This window comes from Triturus cristatus, chromosome 11, assembly GCF_964204655.1.
Source record: "Triturus cristatus chromosome 11, aTriCri1.1, whole genome shotgun sequence".
NCBI lineage: Eukaryota > Metazoa > Chordata > Amphibia > Caudata > Salamandridae > Triturus > Triturus cristatus.
Genome location: NC_140594.1, coordinates 903,566,395 through 903,584,959, shown reverse-complemented (window position 1 = coordinate 903,584,959; position 18,565 = coordinate 903,566,395). Strand labels below are relative to the sequence as shown.

General features: G+C 43.4%; 1 protein-coding gene across 3 annotated transcripts in view; it reads right to left on the bottom strand.

Annotated features, from left to right (window-relative positions):
* Positions 1–18,565, bottom strand: part of MME (membrane metalloendopeptidase) — a 523,853-nt gene that overhangs the window by 73,525 nt on the left and 431,763 nt on the right. For all 3 annotated transcript variants that reach the window (XM_085634818.1, XM_085634819.1, XM_085634817.1), the window contains exon 17: positions 3,856–3,914. In XM_085634818.1, the coding sequence (XP_085490944.1) occupies positions 3,856–3,914 (59 nt within the window). The remainder of the gene's footprint in view (positions 1–3,855; positions 3,915–18,565) is intronic.

Below are 18,565 nucleotides of genomic sequence, written 5' to 3'. Positions count from 1 at the left end.
ACACTTTCCTGCACAGAAACAATCCTGAGAGGCAAATTCATGTTTAGACAGAGAAAGCAACAAGGCGAACTAAAGATATTTTCCCTTGCTACACCTCACCTTAGAAGGCGTATCTTTTTGGTGCATTCGCAGGTCTACCAGTTCTAGTAAATCTGGGAATGCATCAAAAGCCATGGGAGTTGCGTGGGAACATCCAGGCAATGCCCATGGAATGCATTCCCAGGCAGAGTAAGGCAATATAGCGATCTGTGCTGCTTTGCCTTACCCACGATTTATGGGGACTCTCAAGGCCATGCAAAGTGGCCATGTGTGGCTTCATAAAACACATGTAAGGTTTGCGTCACTCTTGCAGCATGTTATGTGGTGCGAGAGCAATTCAAACCTCCTCATAAATAGGCCCCTAAGTCTATATCACAAAAGGTAACTAGACTCTTGGTATTATTAACCGCAAGTTCAGGGATGCAATTTCAGTGGAGATGTGGCAGGGCACACCATGCATAGTAATTAGTGGGTCATGTCCTGGCAGTGTCAGTCGGATCAGCAGTTAGAAGTAAAAGCCTGAGGGTGACGGATGAGTTCCAATGGCTGTTTGAGAGTGAGCAACTGTACATGAGAAAAGCTGACACTTCTTCGATACTGCTGATATACCAGTTCAGTTTCCCAGGGTCACTACAGTTTCTCATCTAAATTAAGTGAACCAGACCCTGAAGCTATGTGAACACCCACCACTCTTGTAACCTACCCACACTCCGTTGAGGAGTGCAATTGCAGGGGCGTAGCAAGAGGGGACAGACCTTCCTGGGCGGCATGAGTTTTGGGGTCGGCAGCCTCCCCCGCTCTTACCTGTGGCTGCGCAGGGCGGCAAGCGCAGGATTCCTTCACTAGCACCCCCCGCTCTTACGCCCGCCCCAGGGCAACAAAGGCTTTGACCACCACAGGTGGCAAAAGACCTAGCTACGCCTCTGTGCAATTACAAACGTTAGTTTTCATAGCTGTAAAACTGAAAAAATGTAAACAAGCCAGATGCTGCCTGGTCTGCACCAGCCTGACAGACTAAACATGCGACCAAACACATGGCTTGTGTGAGTCAGGCTGAACACTCTTTACCCACACGCCACTGTGCTACGATGCTTCTCTGCTCTGTCTTTGACTGAGCAAGGCTACTTCACCTGCTTTGTCCCATTAAACAGTGCAGAGTAGTATCCAGGTTGTTTGCAGTGTTGCCCCCAGAATGGGGGAGCAACCAGTCACACGCTAGGTGAGTTAGCAGGTGCAGCTTCACCCACATATGGAGATGAGGGCTTCTCTGCAGCAATGCCAAATGCATTATTCTTGCTCCCTTTTGTCCCCCTGAAAATATCTGAGCCTGATCTTCTAGTCCCTGATGAGGCTCCATTCCCCACTGATGGTGCAATTGCACTGACTGACAATGCCAGTGGCGTGACAAAACTTGCGAAGGCCCCCTGCAAACTACACCAAGGGCCCCTCCCTGACCCACCACCTATCAATTTTGCTGAGGGGCCCCCTGGTCACCACAGGGGCTGCCGGGGCTTATGTTACGCCACTGGAAATAGGCTGCTATTGCACAGCCCAGAACTTCTCAGAAAAACTTTCATTTCCTCTCACTAGGCAAACCAGTAATTCACTGAATACCTATTGGTTCATTTAGGAGAAGCAAACTCTCAATTAAATGACTCAACTCACAACTTCTAGATGGCAGCAATGATTCTCATACTAATTTCAAGGTATAGATGATTTGCTTTAAAACCCATAAATATGCTGTTTATTGTTTTAATAATATCTTTATAAATGTACAAGACATTAGCCCTGCCTACTTTGCCCAACAGTTAATTTAATGTATAAAAGATGACAGGGCAGTGCTGGTCACTCATAATCAACACTTACGAATTGGGAGCTCGTATAAAGCTTGGCGGGCCGGACTCCAAGCCGTTGGGGTAGTGGAGGCCCGCATTCGCCGGCCAGCTTCCCGCAATTACTTCACCTTAACTAAAAGCAGCTTCACTTGCTCTCATCCCACAGATGACCAGGTCTTTTTTCAAAAATGTAGTATTTCATCTGTGCTTCTTTACTTACCTCTTCTATCTTTCCAATAAGTTTCAAACTGCATGTCTGTGTCTAAATACATTTATAATGAAGTGGTCCAAGAAAGGCACATAGGGGCCATTGTTAAGATGAAACTTTAAATTCTTTACTCTGACGTAGTTACTTAGATTGTGATGATGTCCAATAAAAAGTTGTTAGCATACCTTTTTTGGCTAAAATGTTAAGTGGCTGCAGAGATAACACAGACAGTGGGCAGGCACTTAACAATGGCAGAGGCTACACAGATAACAATGGCATTGTCGACTCAGATGACAATGAAAACAGCAATTCAGATAGCAATACATTCTAAAAAGACTGAGCTACTAATAGTCTCTAATTTCACATGCTTTTTTTTTTTTTTTTTAAACTGATTGAACTCCCATGCGTATGGTGCTTTTCATCCATAGTTGGATAAGTTAAGATTTCTAACTATAGACCTAAAACTTTGTCATACAGATAGTCACTTCCTGTGCAATATTTTCAAATGGGAGGCATTTAAATGTGCCTATCAATACTCCCACTTCTCCATACAATGCACATTTTAACCTCAGTGTCTGTCTTTTTAGGTTTCTATTCCGACCTTATACCTCGCTAGTAGCAGTGGCCAGGTGTGTACCTAACCTTTCATCTCCATGAAATGGACTCTGCATATACTATGAAATAAAATTAGTAATTTTGCAAAGACGCTGAAAATTAATTCTAGCAGGAAACCAATGATTTAAAAAGAGCCAAGCTATTGGTTTTGCAAATGCTTGTTTAGAGCGACAGGCAGACACATGCAGTAGGCACAAGATGGCTGCCAAGTGTCATGGCACGTGTCCACATGCATCGTGAAGCATGCATGATGATGCTTGCGCACATAAAACATGCGCAGACGAGCATCGTGACACATGTGCACATGTGTGCTATTAAGTGTTCACATACATGCATGATGCAGTTGCCATATTTTTTATTTTACCATACCAAGATGGCAGATGCCATTATTCAATTAGTAAATACAAAAAATAAAAAAATATGGAAAAGCGAATTTTATGAAAGGATCAGCCTGAAGCAAATTACACCGATCTTCCCAATAAATCAATTTCCAAACTCAGAAAAGTGAAAAATCATTCTGTACGTGTACGGGCTGGCTTGAACAGCTTTGTCGAACTCACACCCTTCTGTAGCTCTGGATCTAAAAACATCAAATTTCAAAGCCCTCTTGCTCATTCTTTAACTTTACATGGTAAATCACTAGACTACTTGGCCAAGTTGTTCACCCACCAGCTCCTGTCAAGAGGCCTAAGTCCCATGCACCAGCATTTGTGGTCAATCGGACCACTCTGCTACAAGAAATTTAGTGAAACATCAGTTATACTTATGGATCATTTCTTTGGAACTTTCTACCATCACATACTGGATTGGAAACTGACTTTATGAGCATCTGAATGTTGTAAAAACCTACGTTTTCAATCAGGCCTATGATAAGCCTCCAATAAGCTGGCCTCCAGGCCTACCTTGAAACTTAGGTCTGCTGACTAGGTGCCCAATCACAGCTCCACCCACTTATGCTCATTGTTTGACTCCATTGTCTCTACTCTAAAGTTTTTTCATTAACTTACTCAGTTATTTTTCTTTTGCATCCACTTTCATACTGCCCAAATCGACTGCCCTATCAATATGTCTGACCCAGAGTGCTCTGAGGGTACAACCAGTGATGTGAAGCGTTAGTTTAAAAAAAACTAATACGATTGCAGTTTCTCTAATTCTCACCTATTTGATTGGTGCTTGGAGAATAAAAGGCATTAACTACAGCAGCTCCTGTGATCCACCTGCAAACATAAAACAAAAATGTATGGTTAGAGAACCGTTACTCAGAAAACAGAAACTGAAAGTAAACTACATTTATCCCAAGTCTTAGAAAACGTCATAATAGTTCATATAAAAATAAATAAGAGTAATGTGGTGCCTTTAGTGGGCCACCATGGGCAAAATGTGAAAAGGGCGTGTTGCATTTCTTTGGGCAATTTACGTTAGTAGCCTAAACTTCAAGCATCATGTTCATTGATCATAGCATTAGAATTGTTTCATACCAATGAGTTATATTTAGCGGACAGTGGTAGTATTTGTGGTGCCTGAGGGATGTCAGGGATGTATTTCGGGTTATGTAAATAGGGTGAGAATAAATTGCCAAGCATATTTGATGACACGTCCCTCAAACTTCTAAGCGTTTCTTAGCTATCTACCATCACAATGGGGTTTACTGAAAGCAGTGCCTAATTTCACACAAAAAACTAAATTAAAAAAAAAGCTAGTTCAGGGGCTTAAAGTTTTTTTTTTCGGAGGGGGCTGCAGAATCCCAAGGCTTCCTAGTCTTAACTCTACCTCATGCCCCTTTCTTTCACACTCTACACTTCCAACCTGTTTATCTCACCCTTGCATATTTTTTTCCATTGCTTTTTTCTCCCCCATTTTGCTGTCTCCTAATTTTTCTCTTCATCATTCTTCTCTCTTTTCTGCCATCTCTCTCGCTTTCTCTGGGAGATATCTTATGATGAGCAATACCTTCCGATCCACAAAAATGAGTGCTGCTACTCACCACCTGCAAAAACCGTCACAAATTAAGCACTCCATCAAAGGGTCCTGGATTTATAGTTGCAGCCTCATGTGCTATAAATTCATTCTTTAAAAGTGGTCTCAATTTGTGCCCCAACATTTACCATGTGCATTTGTATTTTGCCAACTATCTATGTACTAATAGGTTTGTTCACAAAATACCAAATCTTAATGGGTCTTAAATCTTACTACCCCATATATAATACATAGGTAAGTCGTAAATTTGCAACCCACTACCATTGGCTACAATCACGGGCATGGTGCCCGGCTGACATCAACAGACTACCATCTCTGTGATTGCTTTTAAAGAAAGTAATTATAAAAAACAGCTAATTTTTCTTAATGGAAAACAGGCTGCATTTAAAAATGAAAATCAAATGTTTTAGAAACATTTTAATAGGAGCAGTCAATGGTTCCATGGTCCACTTCCTGCTCTCAAAAATGTTTTTGCCCACATTTTCAAAGGGTATGGGATCCCCCAGGAACACCTTCCTATTGGGGAATGGGTTAACACCTCGTCTGAGGTGGTGATGAAATATTAACGTTTTGCGACCAGATTTCGGTCACAAATCATTAATACATACCTCAAGGAATCAATATTTGGAAGGTACGCCTTCGCCCCTTCCAAATACCAATTCAGAATAGTTTTCTTAACTCATTTAACGATTCAGAAAAGCTTTTCCGAACCATTACTTGGGTTTAGTACATTCAAGTAAGTGTTTAAGCAGTCAAAAACCCTCAGATTGACGAAATCTGAGGGTTTGAGACTATTCGAACACTTGGTACATGAGACCCAAAATTCGATCACAATGGGCCATGTTGCTTGGTAGCATGAGCCGAGGAAGGCAGTAGTAGAATGACGTGAATAGCTTTTGTTTATGGAAAACAAGAAACTTTTGTACATAAAAGCTTGCAAAAGTACAAGCTTTTTAATCTGTTTTTTGCACATAGTTTTTGACTTCATTCTTAATTACGTTTGGCATTTGCAGCATGCAATGTTGTTGGTGAAAATATGCATATGCTTTCAGGATGTACAGATACCACAATTAAGACTCATGATTAAAAACATGCTATGAGACCGATCCTTGCTTCATGGTGGCTGATTATCTCCAGAAATCATCAGCCAAAACTAATCTTCCTTGATGAAAGCATTTGTAGTTTTTGTTGACATTGGCTTAGTTGAATTCTGAACATAAAAAAACATCGAGCTGCTTTGGTACTGTATGAATGACACAGCAATTATTTTTTGTATTTTCAGTGGAGCATCATTCCTTCTCTCTCCCCTTCCCCGAGCCTCCTTATTGCTGGTAGACCCATCCTCCAGGGCCATACATTTATCTAAAAAAGGGGGGGAGCAACACGGCTCCCCTCCTTGAGGCTTTTTAGGCCCTGGGGTCCCCATACCCCAGTGCCACTAGCTTCCATAGGAAAAACATTTTTTGACTTGACTATAACTTTGGTGTTGTTTGACTAATCTTCATAAAATGTTCCCAAAAAAGTGTCAAAGTAGGTTCTGGATGGCATGGGAAGTTTGGGGGGTGATCCGTGCAGTGCGGACAGAGAAATAGGGGTACGAAAAAGTGTGCGTTTGTAATATTAATTCCCATAGCGACACGTTGTCGAACATGAAGCCCGAACCACTGGACAGAATTACACCAAATTTGGCAGAAAGGTATATGTTATCACACAGATTGTGCTTTGGTACAAATCCATCCAGTAGTTTTTGAGAAATGTAAGCCAAAAATTATTCGTATATCTCTGGTGGCAGATATTTCGCTGTGGTTTTGTGATTAATCGTGGATGCGCATGCCAACGGGAATGCTCTGATTGGCTAGACTCAACCTGAACAGAAAGATGTAACTGCAATTTTATTGTCCGGGAATGGTTCCTGGGGCTGAGAATTTGTGTCAAAGCCCACATAAGGGGTCAGGGTGGAGATCCTCTGACCCCGTGTTTGAGAAATGGGCGTGTTAGTGACACAAGCTGTGTCCAAAATAGATTTTCTTAATTGAGTGCGATATTCACGATGACACTGCAATCGCCAGCGTGACCCCCGTGTATTGTCGCTGGAACTTTGTGACTTTCATGGAGACATCGTGAATTTTGGTCGAAATATATATAAAAATATATATTTGCACACAGCCTCCAGTCACTATCACACACTCATGTATGCAGTCAACCTCACTCATACACTTTATGCACCCATTCACATACCTCCTCACACACTTATACATTCAGTCACAAACCAACTCAGATACTCATGCGCCCACTCACATACCTATTCAGGTACTCATGCACCGACTTACAGACTCACTCACAGAGAGATGCACCCATGTACAGACCCACTCAGAGACTCATGCACAAACTTAGAGACCCACTCATAGACTCATGTGTATAGTTTATACCCACTTAGAGACTCTTCCACCCACTCACAGACATCAAAAGGGCAGTCTGGCACCCACTCACAGACCAACTCAGATACTCATGCACCCACTTACAGACTAACTTGGAGAATCACATACCCATGGACAGACCCACTCACACACTCATGTATGTACTCATAGACCCACTGAGACACTCATACATCAACTTACAGACCCACTCAGACAGTCATATACCAACTCACATACCCATACCACCATTCCCACACTCAGTCATAATCCCTCTCAGAGAATGATGCACTCAGTCATGCAGTCATACACTCAGAGACTCAACCACCCACTCACGGATGTTCTCAGATATACATGTACCAGCTCACTCACCCAGTCAAGGCTCATGCAGCCACTCACAAACCCACCCAGACACTTGCCCAGTCACAGATCCACTCATACAATGATGCACACACCCATTCACTCACCTACTCAGAGACTTATGCGCTCACTCACAGACCCTTTGAGAAACTCACACACCCACTCACAGACCCACTCAGGCACTCACACACCCACTCAGACACTCACACACCCATACAGTTATTCACACTGCCACTCATAGACCCACTCAGAGACTTATACACCCAGTTAGTTATACACTCAGAGACCCATGCACAGTCGTACTCAGAGGGCCATGCACCCACTGCCAGAACCACTCAGACACGCATGCTGCCGATCATAGACCCACTGAGAGACTCATGCACTCACTCACAGATTCACTCTGACACTAATGCACCCACTCACTCACCGATTCAGACACCCACTTAGACACTCATGTATCCACTCACAGATCCAGTCAGACAGTCATATACCTACTTACAAATGCACCTACTCACAGATTGAGTGAGAGACTTAAGCAGCAAATGACAGACCCATTGTGACACTGATGCACCAACTCATAGATGTACTGAGGCAGTCATGCATTTTGTTACAGAAGTATTGATAGGCTGATGCATTGTCTCACAGATGTCCTCAAATACTTATACAGTGAATGACAGAGTTAGTGATACATTGATGCATGCAGACATAGATTACACTAAAAAAGTCATGTACTGTGTTATAGAGATATTAAGGGAGTTGTGTATGCTATTATACAGTTGTTTATATAGTAATTTGTTTAGTGTGTTGGTTGTATTTCATTTCGCAGTTATAAGATTTGAATGTGGCGGTGGCTATTGAATGTCTGCATTTGTTTTGTTATTTTGCGTTGTATTCATAGTGAAAAATTGGTATAAATGGTTGTTTTTATGCAAACTCCATACACAAATATGACTTTAAATAGTGTAGTAATAAACCCCTAGTGTCAAAAATACTGTAAAATGTGCGCATATATGTGTTTTGTACCCCCTAAAAAAGGTGCGATACTCGCGGTTACCAGAGTCATCGCTACTCTCGGTGTAATCACGAAAATGGGAAGTAGGGTTCAAGCACAGCTTAAAAAAAATTACCACAAATATACGTGTACAAATATGTTTTTCAAACAGTGATGTGGTAAGTAATGTGTGTATTGTAATAGAATGATTTTTTTCGGTTAACATTTCTTAATGTGGTGGTGGTCGGTGAATGTCTACATAATCGCGATCATCACGACTGTGTTGCAGATTTTAATTTTTTTTAATTTGATGATAAAATAAAGAAAGTTTTGGCCTCTTGTGCGACTCTAATTTAAATAATGCCTTTAAGTGTATTTTTTCGGTATGTGAAATACATTTGCTGATCACAGATTCTCCACAGTAAATACGATAATGTTATTAATGTACTTTCTGATAAACACATACCAAATCAATAAAATGAGTGTTATATGATTTAAATATAATATACAATATACAATTATAGAAAGAAAGTATGAAAATCTTAGAGGCTCAATTAAAAAAAATAGATGCTGCAATTAAGAAATTGAATTTTAAAAAATCTTAGAAATTCACTGAAATAAACAAAGGTTACAGGGACGTTATAGCTAGGAATTAGCATTTAAAAGCTTTAGAAATTCACTGACAAAACTAAAGGTTACAGGGACGTTAACATTTCACTCATGCAAAACCATAGAAATTCAGCAATTAGCTGAGCTAACTATAACTCGCGCCCCTGCAATGCATTGCTTATGACCTCACATATTACACCACTCATGACATGGTCCGTGACATCACTGATAACATCTTACATGACATCACTGATAACATCATCCACAGAATCTCTGATGTACCCACTCACACCCCAAGATAACCTTTCATACACCCACTCTAATTTCCACACTACCATTCTCAAAACCATTGACAAAGCCATACCAGTACTTACACACCCACTCACTGATCAATAGGTCTACACACACATCTACGAAGTCACCCATACAGCCACTCATACACCAACACACTCACTAATACAGCACCTGATATATCCACTCATACACCCATACAGCCATTCACATACTGTCAGATACCCATTAAACTACTCTCATACCTACACACTCAGCGATAGAGTCAATCACACAGCCACTTACTCACCTATACAGTTAAAAAAAACACCCACTCGCTTATTCATACAGATACATACTCACTCAGCTTCACTGTCAGTGACACAAGCACACACTCACCCATACAACCACTCTCACAATCACTCACTCACACATACAGTCACTCATATACTCCAACTCTCACCTATACTGCCTTCCACATATGCAATTACTCACCCATATACCTATTCACTCCCCAACACAGCCATACACACACTCATTCACCCATACAGTGCCTCACAGATGTACTCACAAACCCATGCAGCCACTGACTCACCCATTCACTCGTCTATGCAGGCAGTCACACACACCCTCACCCACCCACACAGACATTCATACACCAGTGCAGGGACTCAGACAACTAATCAATCACCCATACAGCCGTTTACATACCCACTCACTAACCCATACAGCCACTTAGACACCAACTGACAGACTGATACAGAAAGTCACACAACCTAGTCATTTACCATACATTCACTGAGACACCTAATCACTGAATTATACAGTCAGGCAGGCACCCACTGAATCATCCATACAGGCACTCATCCACCCACTGATTCATCAATACCCTTGAACTCTTCGCCTGATCAAACTGCAACAGCACCCTCTGCCACACCAACACACAAGCTCTTAGTACTGCTCAGCCAACAAACAGCTTAACTGCATTCTCCTCAATGTGCAGGCCCTCCACAAACACGCCACAGAAATATGGGACCTACTCGACGCCACGTCTTCCGACATTGCCTTCTTCATGGAAACCTGGACCAACCCCTGCTCTGGACCAGACATCAACATTTGCTTTTTGGTGCTGGTGAGGTGAGGCGCAGCCCCCTATTCCAGAGCTTTTAGGGCCCTGGGAACCACATTCCCCCGTGCTTTTCTTTTTTATTAATAATGAGAGGGGGTGAGTGGTCACCCTTGCTGGGCCAAAAGAGGCCCAGAAACCCCATCTTCCAGGTTCTCTAGTATGTGCCCTGATGCCCAACCAAGTTACTCACAAAACACTATGTTCCGGGCCACAGGGGGAGCCCCAAGGCTCCATGGCCCTATCCGTCTTTCAGCCAGCACCAAACAGGCATTTGTTTACAGCTCTCGCTGGGCAGGAGCAAAGTACAGTTTCCCTCCCTTCTGAAATCAATTTAGCACCAGGGGATGGCGTCCCCAGGGCCCAAAAGTAGCTTAGGGAAGGGGACTGCATGCCTCCTCACATGTTTTAAAGACATCAGCCCCAGGAGATAGTGTCCATGGGACCCGATGATGGCTTGGGAAGGTGGGGCACATGCTCATTGCCCCATTATTAAGTAATCAGCCCTGGGGATGGGGTCCCCAGGGCCCAGTAGAGGCATGAGGGGTGCCACATGCCCCTCTCCCCTTTCAATGTGATTTCCACACCTGGGGATATGTTTGAAAAGGCTTAAGGGGAATAAAGACCCCTAAGCCAATCAGAATGCCCTCCTGAGAGTCCCTCATACCCAATCGTCCAGATATACACATATGTTTGATCCTTAATTGCACAAAAACTGCTGAATTGATTTACATCAGTTTTTGTGGCGGCAATGTTAAAAAAAGTCTTTGGAAAATGCATAGAGAAATTATGGCAGGAAGTCAACCCATGCCGTTGGCTGTGTGCTGCATGGGTTTGGCCACCGCACTCAGGGAAGATTTGTCAAAAAATGGAAAGGGGGTACAGAGCCTCCCTCCCTGACCTCAGGAACCCCATCCCCAGGGTAATATTTGTTTAACATAAGGGGGCATGCATCCTGCCTCCTTGAGTCTTTGCATTCCCAGAACCTTTTTTTAAAATTAAGGGATAGGTACACACAGCTCTCCTTCCCTAGCCACTATGGGCCCTGGGAACCCTAACCCCAGGCTGTATTTTTTTTATAAAAGTAAATAAGCACACAGCTCCCTCCCCAGGCCATTACAACCAGGGGGATCCCATCCCCCAGGGCCAACACATATAATTAGGGGGGACAGTGTTGTATTGTCTCGTGTTGAGACTGCAGCCTTCGGGAATCTAGAAGGGTGGTTGACTGGGGAAGAACGTGGAGAAAGAGAACAGTTACGAAGCTGGCTGGAAGCTCCCTACTGGTACTGCTATACATAAAGAATAAAGGTATATATGTTCCCACCAACTTGTGTGCTGAGGGCTCATTTCACAAGCAACGAGCGGAATCCATTCCAGGAAGACAACGCCCTCTTTGGGGCCAGCAGCTGAATCTATAGACCGCGTCTGTTGAAGAGGCATGGACCGTGGCTGTTGAAGAGGCACGGACTGCACTGTGGCTGTGAGGAGGGACGATATTGTGGGGGGTGAGGATATCATTAAGGAGGGACATTTCCAGCTAATCCTCGGCAGACATCATTGCTGGTGAGGCCGGGTTATTTTATTGCTCTGTGCATGCATGTGTTCTCCCAGGCCTGGCAAAAAAATCTGAAGAATTGCGCATTTGCATCTGTGGCTGCATCAGCTGTTCCCTAGAAAAGAAATGCTGATGCGCTATGCTAGCACTAGTGTAGTCTGGTAGCAGGATTTCAAAAGGAAAAGAATAGAAAAAAAAGAATTATTCCATACTTGTTAAACACACTGCTATTTACCAAAGAAGAAATCTTTTTGACAAGTAGGAACAGAACCTCCACTACCCAGAATTATGGAGGGTATGATAGCACCAGAATATTTTTTAAACATGCTAGGTAAACCTATTACCGCATGGGAGGATTAGTGGGATGATTTCAAAACATATGTTGAAGCGGTTGGAGGAGACATTTCCACCGCCTTTCAAAAATTAGTGATGTTAAAACATTGCTTAGGGGGAGAAGGACATTGCATCTTCAAACATCTACCAATTTTACCAAAGGAAGAAGAAGATTCGGATCGTGACGATTGTGAGTTAGCCATGAAGAAATTAGACCTGAACTATGGGAAGGAAAGAAATGAAGTGGTGGAAAGTTTAAAATTTCTACATAGAGCTCAAATGCCTGGGGAATTGAGCGATAACTTCATGGCTGCGTTATGGAGATTGGCATCCACTTGCAACTACAAGAGCTTCATGGATGAAATGCTGTGTGATCAAGTAGTACAGAAAATCAGTGACAAATGTATGCATGAAAAATGATGGAACACAGAAAATGTGACTTTGTTGAAAGCAATAGATATAGCGAAAAGGGTGGAAAACACTAAACATGTACTTAAGGCGATGGCGTCGAGCAACGGGGGGAAAAATAGAAGCTGTTCAAATGAACACATACAGTACTGTCACAAACAAAAAAGAAACTGTCATTCAGGTGTAGAAGAACAGGCTGGGTAGTCAAAATCAAGGACTCTCATGTTACATGTGTGGGTTACAAAAACATTTAGCTACAGATCCTACTTGTCCTGCCATTGGCCAAATGTGCATGAGATACAAAATGAAAGGTCATTTTGCTAGAGTTTGCAAAGGGATGGGAAGTTACCTCACCAGATCTAAGGGATCGGTTCACATGGTTGGTGGGGAGAACTCAGAAAGTCAAGGAGTGGAGTTCTTGTTTCCAGTCAGTGAAGTTGGGGGTGGCCACTGATTATGTCCATTCTTATTGTACCATACAAAATTAATGGAGAAGAAGTGCTTGTGATGGTGGATTCAGGTGCACGTTATACTTTGATTGGTGATAAATATTTTTGTAGATTTTCCAATCATGAATTGCTTATACCATATATCAAACTTGTGGCCTATGGTAACAAACCCATAGAATTATTAGGATGCTTTGAAGTTTCACTGCAGTGAAAAGCTTCCGTGCCGTTTCAGGCCGTGAAAACTTATTCTAACGTGTACATAGCTAAAGATGCCTCTTGTTTGCTGGATTGGCCACAACAAAGGGATTTGTTGAGTAAATCCGACAATAATCACCCTGATCAGGTATAAGAGGAGGGGGCCAATGTGAATGTAACGTGGAAAGCTGAATGGCAGGATAAGTTTCCCGAGGTGTTCAAGAGTGAATTGGGGTTTCTCAAGGGTTTTTCCCACAGGATAGTACTAAATGGGGGAAGTCATCCTAAAGTGCACAGAAATCATACTATGACATTGGTTATGATTGAGCCTTTAAGAAAAGATTTGGAAAAGCTGGGTAAAGCAGATGTCATCAAGGAAATTGAGGCTTCTGAGTGGTTGGCCCCTGTGGTTTAGGCTAAAAACCTAATGGAGAACTGAGGATGTGCATTGGTTTATGTGACCTCAACAAGGCCATTTTGGAGGACAGACATCCCCTATCCAATATTGTTGAAATGTTGATGACAATCAAGGGAGTAAGAGTATTTTTGACTTTAGATTTTTTATCTGCGTTTCACCAAATTGCTTTACATTCAGACTTAAGGCACTTCACCTTGTTCATCACTCCAGAGGTGGTATTTAAATTTAAACACATGCCTTTTGGTCTAATATCAGCTTCGGCTGTATTCCAGAGGGCAGTGAATCATCTTTTCAAGGGGCTGTGCAATGTAAACTATTTCCAAGACGATATTTTGGTTTTTGGGCAGAACAAAAAGGAGCATGATGATGTATTGTCTAGTGTACTTACTATATTTTTTAACCATTAAGTTAGAGAAGTGTATCATTGGTGTCAAGGGTGTTGAATATCTTGGACATTGGTTAGATGAAGGGGGAGTGTCGCCAAAGTTGAAGCTGGTGAAAGCGATTGAGGATGCTCTGTCACTAAGAGATAAAGATCAGTTAAGATCATTTTGGGTTTAACTGAATATTTTTCACGATTCGTTTGTATGTTTAAAGATAAAACCAAAAATATGCCTAAACTGATGTTGAAGAATACCAGATTTGAATGAGACACGGAGTGCGAAAGAGTTCAAACAGCGGAGATTGCATCTGCTCCGGTGCTTAAACCTTTTGACACACAGGATAAAAGCATTATATGCAGGGATATGAGTGCAGTGGGTCTGGGTGCAGTGCTGTAGCAGCTCAGACAAGGGAAAGAAGTTACCATAGCGTATGCTTCAAGATCACTGAGAGATGCGGTGCAGACGTACTCCACCATCCAAAGAGAGGCTTTGGCATGTTGGTGTGGGGTGAACCATTTAAAAAGGTTTGTGTGGGGAACAGATTTTCTGATCTGTATGGATCACCATCCTTTTGTGGACATTTTCACTAATAAAGGGACTTGCCAAGCTTCATTCAGAATTTTGTGCTGAGTGGTAAGGATGATGGAATTTTAATACACCATGGAGTATATGCCTGGCATAAAAGAACGTAGTGGTGGATTGTCTATCGAGGTTGCCAGTGAAGGACTCTGAATTTGACAAGGTCAATGAGAGTGAAGAAATGGTTGTGAGCTTGTGCATCATTGCTAATGAACGTATTTCTCATAAGGTGTCGGTACAAGCTGTTTTGGAGATAAAGACCTGTACATGGAGAGCAGCATATTGATGAGGAGTGGGTTGTTAGAAGTACCAGTGGTATTAAGAGAGCGCATATTATTGTTAGCTCATGATGGACATTGTGGTATGAGTGCACCTACATGTAGTATGAGAGCGAAATACTGGTGCCGGGGTTGGATGAGGATGTGGAGAGAATGGTAAGGTATTGTTTGGCGTGTGCATGGAGTGATAAGTCTCAGAGAACGGTGAAGTATCCAATTTTGGTGGTGGTGGTGGAAAAAATGGATGCCCTGTGGAAGAAAATAGGATTGGAAATTCCTAGGCCATTCAATGTCTTAGGTTCCCGTCCTAAATACGCCATGTAGTTATTGATTATAAGTCGGGGTAGCCTGAGGTAAAGTTTTGGAAGAGTTATGGGAACGAGAAGGTATACCGGTGTGTGTAGTGACTGATAATTGAGTGCAGTTGGTATCTCAAGCCATGAAGGATTTTGTGAGGATGAATGGGGTAGAGCACATAAGGTTGTCAGTTTATTATCCACAAAGTAAAGGTCTTATTGAAAGGTGGAATAGAACCCTTAAGGAAGGCATAAAGTTGGCTTTGTGTCAAGGTGGTCATATGACGGATGCAGTAAGGAAGTTGGTGTGGGCATATCGCAAAGTGCCTTTCGATGTTATGAGGGAAAAAAAGCATGGACACTTTTGGGAAAAGGTGTGGAAAAGAAGAAAAGGAATTGTGAGTCTCTTGGAGGATCCCCTGAGGGTGTTGTGGAGAGATGGGCAGTGGAGTATTGGGTGCCTTTAATGAAGGGATAGAAAGGGTGTAAGGGGGTTATCAAAGTTTTCAAAGCCTTTCCAAATCAGGAAGATAACTCGCTATACATTGTTGTTGAGTGATGGTAATGTCTGGAACACCAAGAAGGTGGTAAGAATGGTGGAATGTTTGTTGGGAGGAGAAAATCTCATGATGATGGTGCGTTTGAGCTTGTGGAAGCAGGTCAAGGAAGAGTACGCCACACACCTAGATGGTTTGATGACTTTTTACTGGAACACTAGTGATGAACGGGAAAAAAATGTATTCTTTGAATCTCTCTTCAGGGAAGCCATTGTAATTATGGAATGCTTATATTTCATGTTTATTGTTTAATGTTACTTTATATGTGCTGTGTGTTATAATGTGTAATATTGCTTAGCATTGTGATGCATATCGTTGTTCAAGGAAATTCTTTGGAGTGTTTATGGGAGTGAGATGTGTTGTATTGTCTCATGTTTAGACTGCAGTCTTTGGGATTTTAGAAGGGTGGTTGGCGGGGGGGAAGAACACAGAGAAAGAGAACAGTTAAAAAACTTGCTGGCAGCTGCCTCCTGGTACTGCTATACATAAAGAATAAATGTATATATGTTCTCGACAACTGTGCCTAAGGTTCATCATTTCAGACAGCTTTCATGGCCCCACCCTCAAGCGACTATTGGGCAGGGGATTCCATCCCCTGGGGCCTCCCTTTGTTATTAAGGGGAGGGCGGTGAATGGCCCCTCTCCCCAAGCCTTTATGGGCCCCTGGAACTTTATACTTCAATCAATCAATCAATCAATCAATCAATCAATCAATCAATCAATCAGGGGAATTGTACGCATGCTACTCATCCGTGAGGGTCCCACGGCGCTGGGGGGAGGGAGATAAGCAGGTTTGTTCAGTCAAAAGGCCAGGTCTTGAGCGTCTTCCTGAAAATGTTCAGGGAGGGGGCACGTCTGATGTTGAGTGGAAGCTCGTTCCAGGTCTTGGCTGCTATGTGGGAGAAGGTTCTTCCACCTGTTCTGGCTCTGCGGATGCGTGGGGTTTCAGCGAGGGTGAGGTCAGCAGATCAGAGGTTTCTCTTCGGTACGTGGAAGGAGATTCTCTCGTTGAGGTATTGGGGTACGGTGTTGTGGAGGCATTTGTAGGCATGGGTGAGTATCTTGAAAGTGAAGCTGTTCCCAACGAGAAGCCATGGGAGGTTCCATAGGTGTTGGGTGGTGTGTTTGTGTCGAGGAATGTCGAGGACGAGTCTGGCTGAGGTGTTCTGTATGATCTGGAGCTTGTTGATCCCAGCACAGAGGGCATTCCCGTAGTCCAGTCTGCTGGTCATGAGCATGTGGATGACGGCCTTCCTTGATTCTGGGGAGATCCACTTGAAGGTCTTTCGGAGGATTCGGAGGGTGTTTAAACGGTAAACAACGTTTACCGCGAATCTTTGTCCCTGTAGGGAATCACAAGACGGTCATTACAACGACCGCGTTGTGATTCCGCATACCATTACTCCGCAAGTCGGAACAACGACTTGCGGAGGGGGGGGGAAGATGTTGGATTTAAAATCCAACACCTTCCCTAGTGTCCGCACAGACTGGAGTTGGAATAGTAAATTATACTATTCCAACTTGCGGAGTAATGGTATGCGGAATCATAACGCGGTCATTGTAACAACCGCGTTGTGATTCCCTGTGGGGTAAAACACTGCGGGATGAGGAGATAGATTTGTTTAAACAGCTGGAGGTGACGACGTTGACCTGTTGGGTCATGAAGAGGTAGGAGTAGAGTACGATGCCAAGGTTTTGGGCGTGGTTTGTGAGTGTGGGGAAGCTGCCGAGGGCAGTAGGCTACCAGGTGTTGTCCCATGCCGAGAGGGAGGGTCAGAGGACGTGGACTTCTGTCTTTTCTGAGTTGAGCTTCAGGCAGTTTCTGCTCATCCAGGATGTAATGTCCTTCATTCCTTCCTGGAAGATGAGTCTGGTGATGATTGGGTCCTTGGTGAGGGAGAGGATCAGCTGGGTGTCCTTAGGATACTATGCTGAGTCCGTGCTGTCTGACGATGGCGGTGAGGGGGGCCATGTAGATGTTGAAGAGCGTGGGGCTGAGTGATGATCCATGGGGCACTCCGCAATTGATTTCTGTGGGATCGGAGAGGTAAGGTGGTAGTCTGATGCTTTGGGTTCTGACAGTGAGGAACAAACGGATCCAGTTGAGGGCGGTCATAACATCAACAAATATGCGGCAGCCATTTCAATACTCTGGATTCCCTTGTCCTGTGAACAAGTACAAGAAACATATAAGGTGCAGGGTAGGGATACCCTGCCCCTTTAGGCCTGGTGAAGGGGATCCCAGAGGGACCATTTCTGGTGCCCAAAATTTTTTTTTGCAGCACCACAGATTCATGAAAGGTGCGTCAGACTCACAACTATGATAACAAATAAAATACAGGACCCATCCCCCAGGGCAATTAATCATATTGAGGGGGTTATGCAGCTCCCCTTCATCAATCAATCAATCAAACATTTGTAGACCACACTACATACCCGTGACGGTCTCAAGGCGCTGAGAGGGCCACTACTGATCGAACAGCCAGGTCTTGTGTAGCCTCCTGGAGGTCAGCAGGTCTTGGGTCTGTCGTAGGCTCAGTGGGAGGTTGTTCCAGGTCTTGGCGGCGAGGTGGGAGAAGTATCTCCCGCTGGTGGTTGTTCTTCGGATGCGTGGGGCGGTGGTGAGTGCAAGGTCGGCGGAGCGGAGCTGGCGGTTGGGGATGTAAA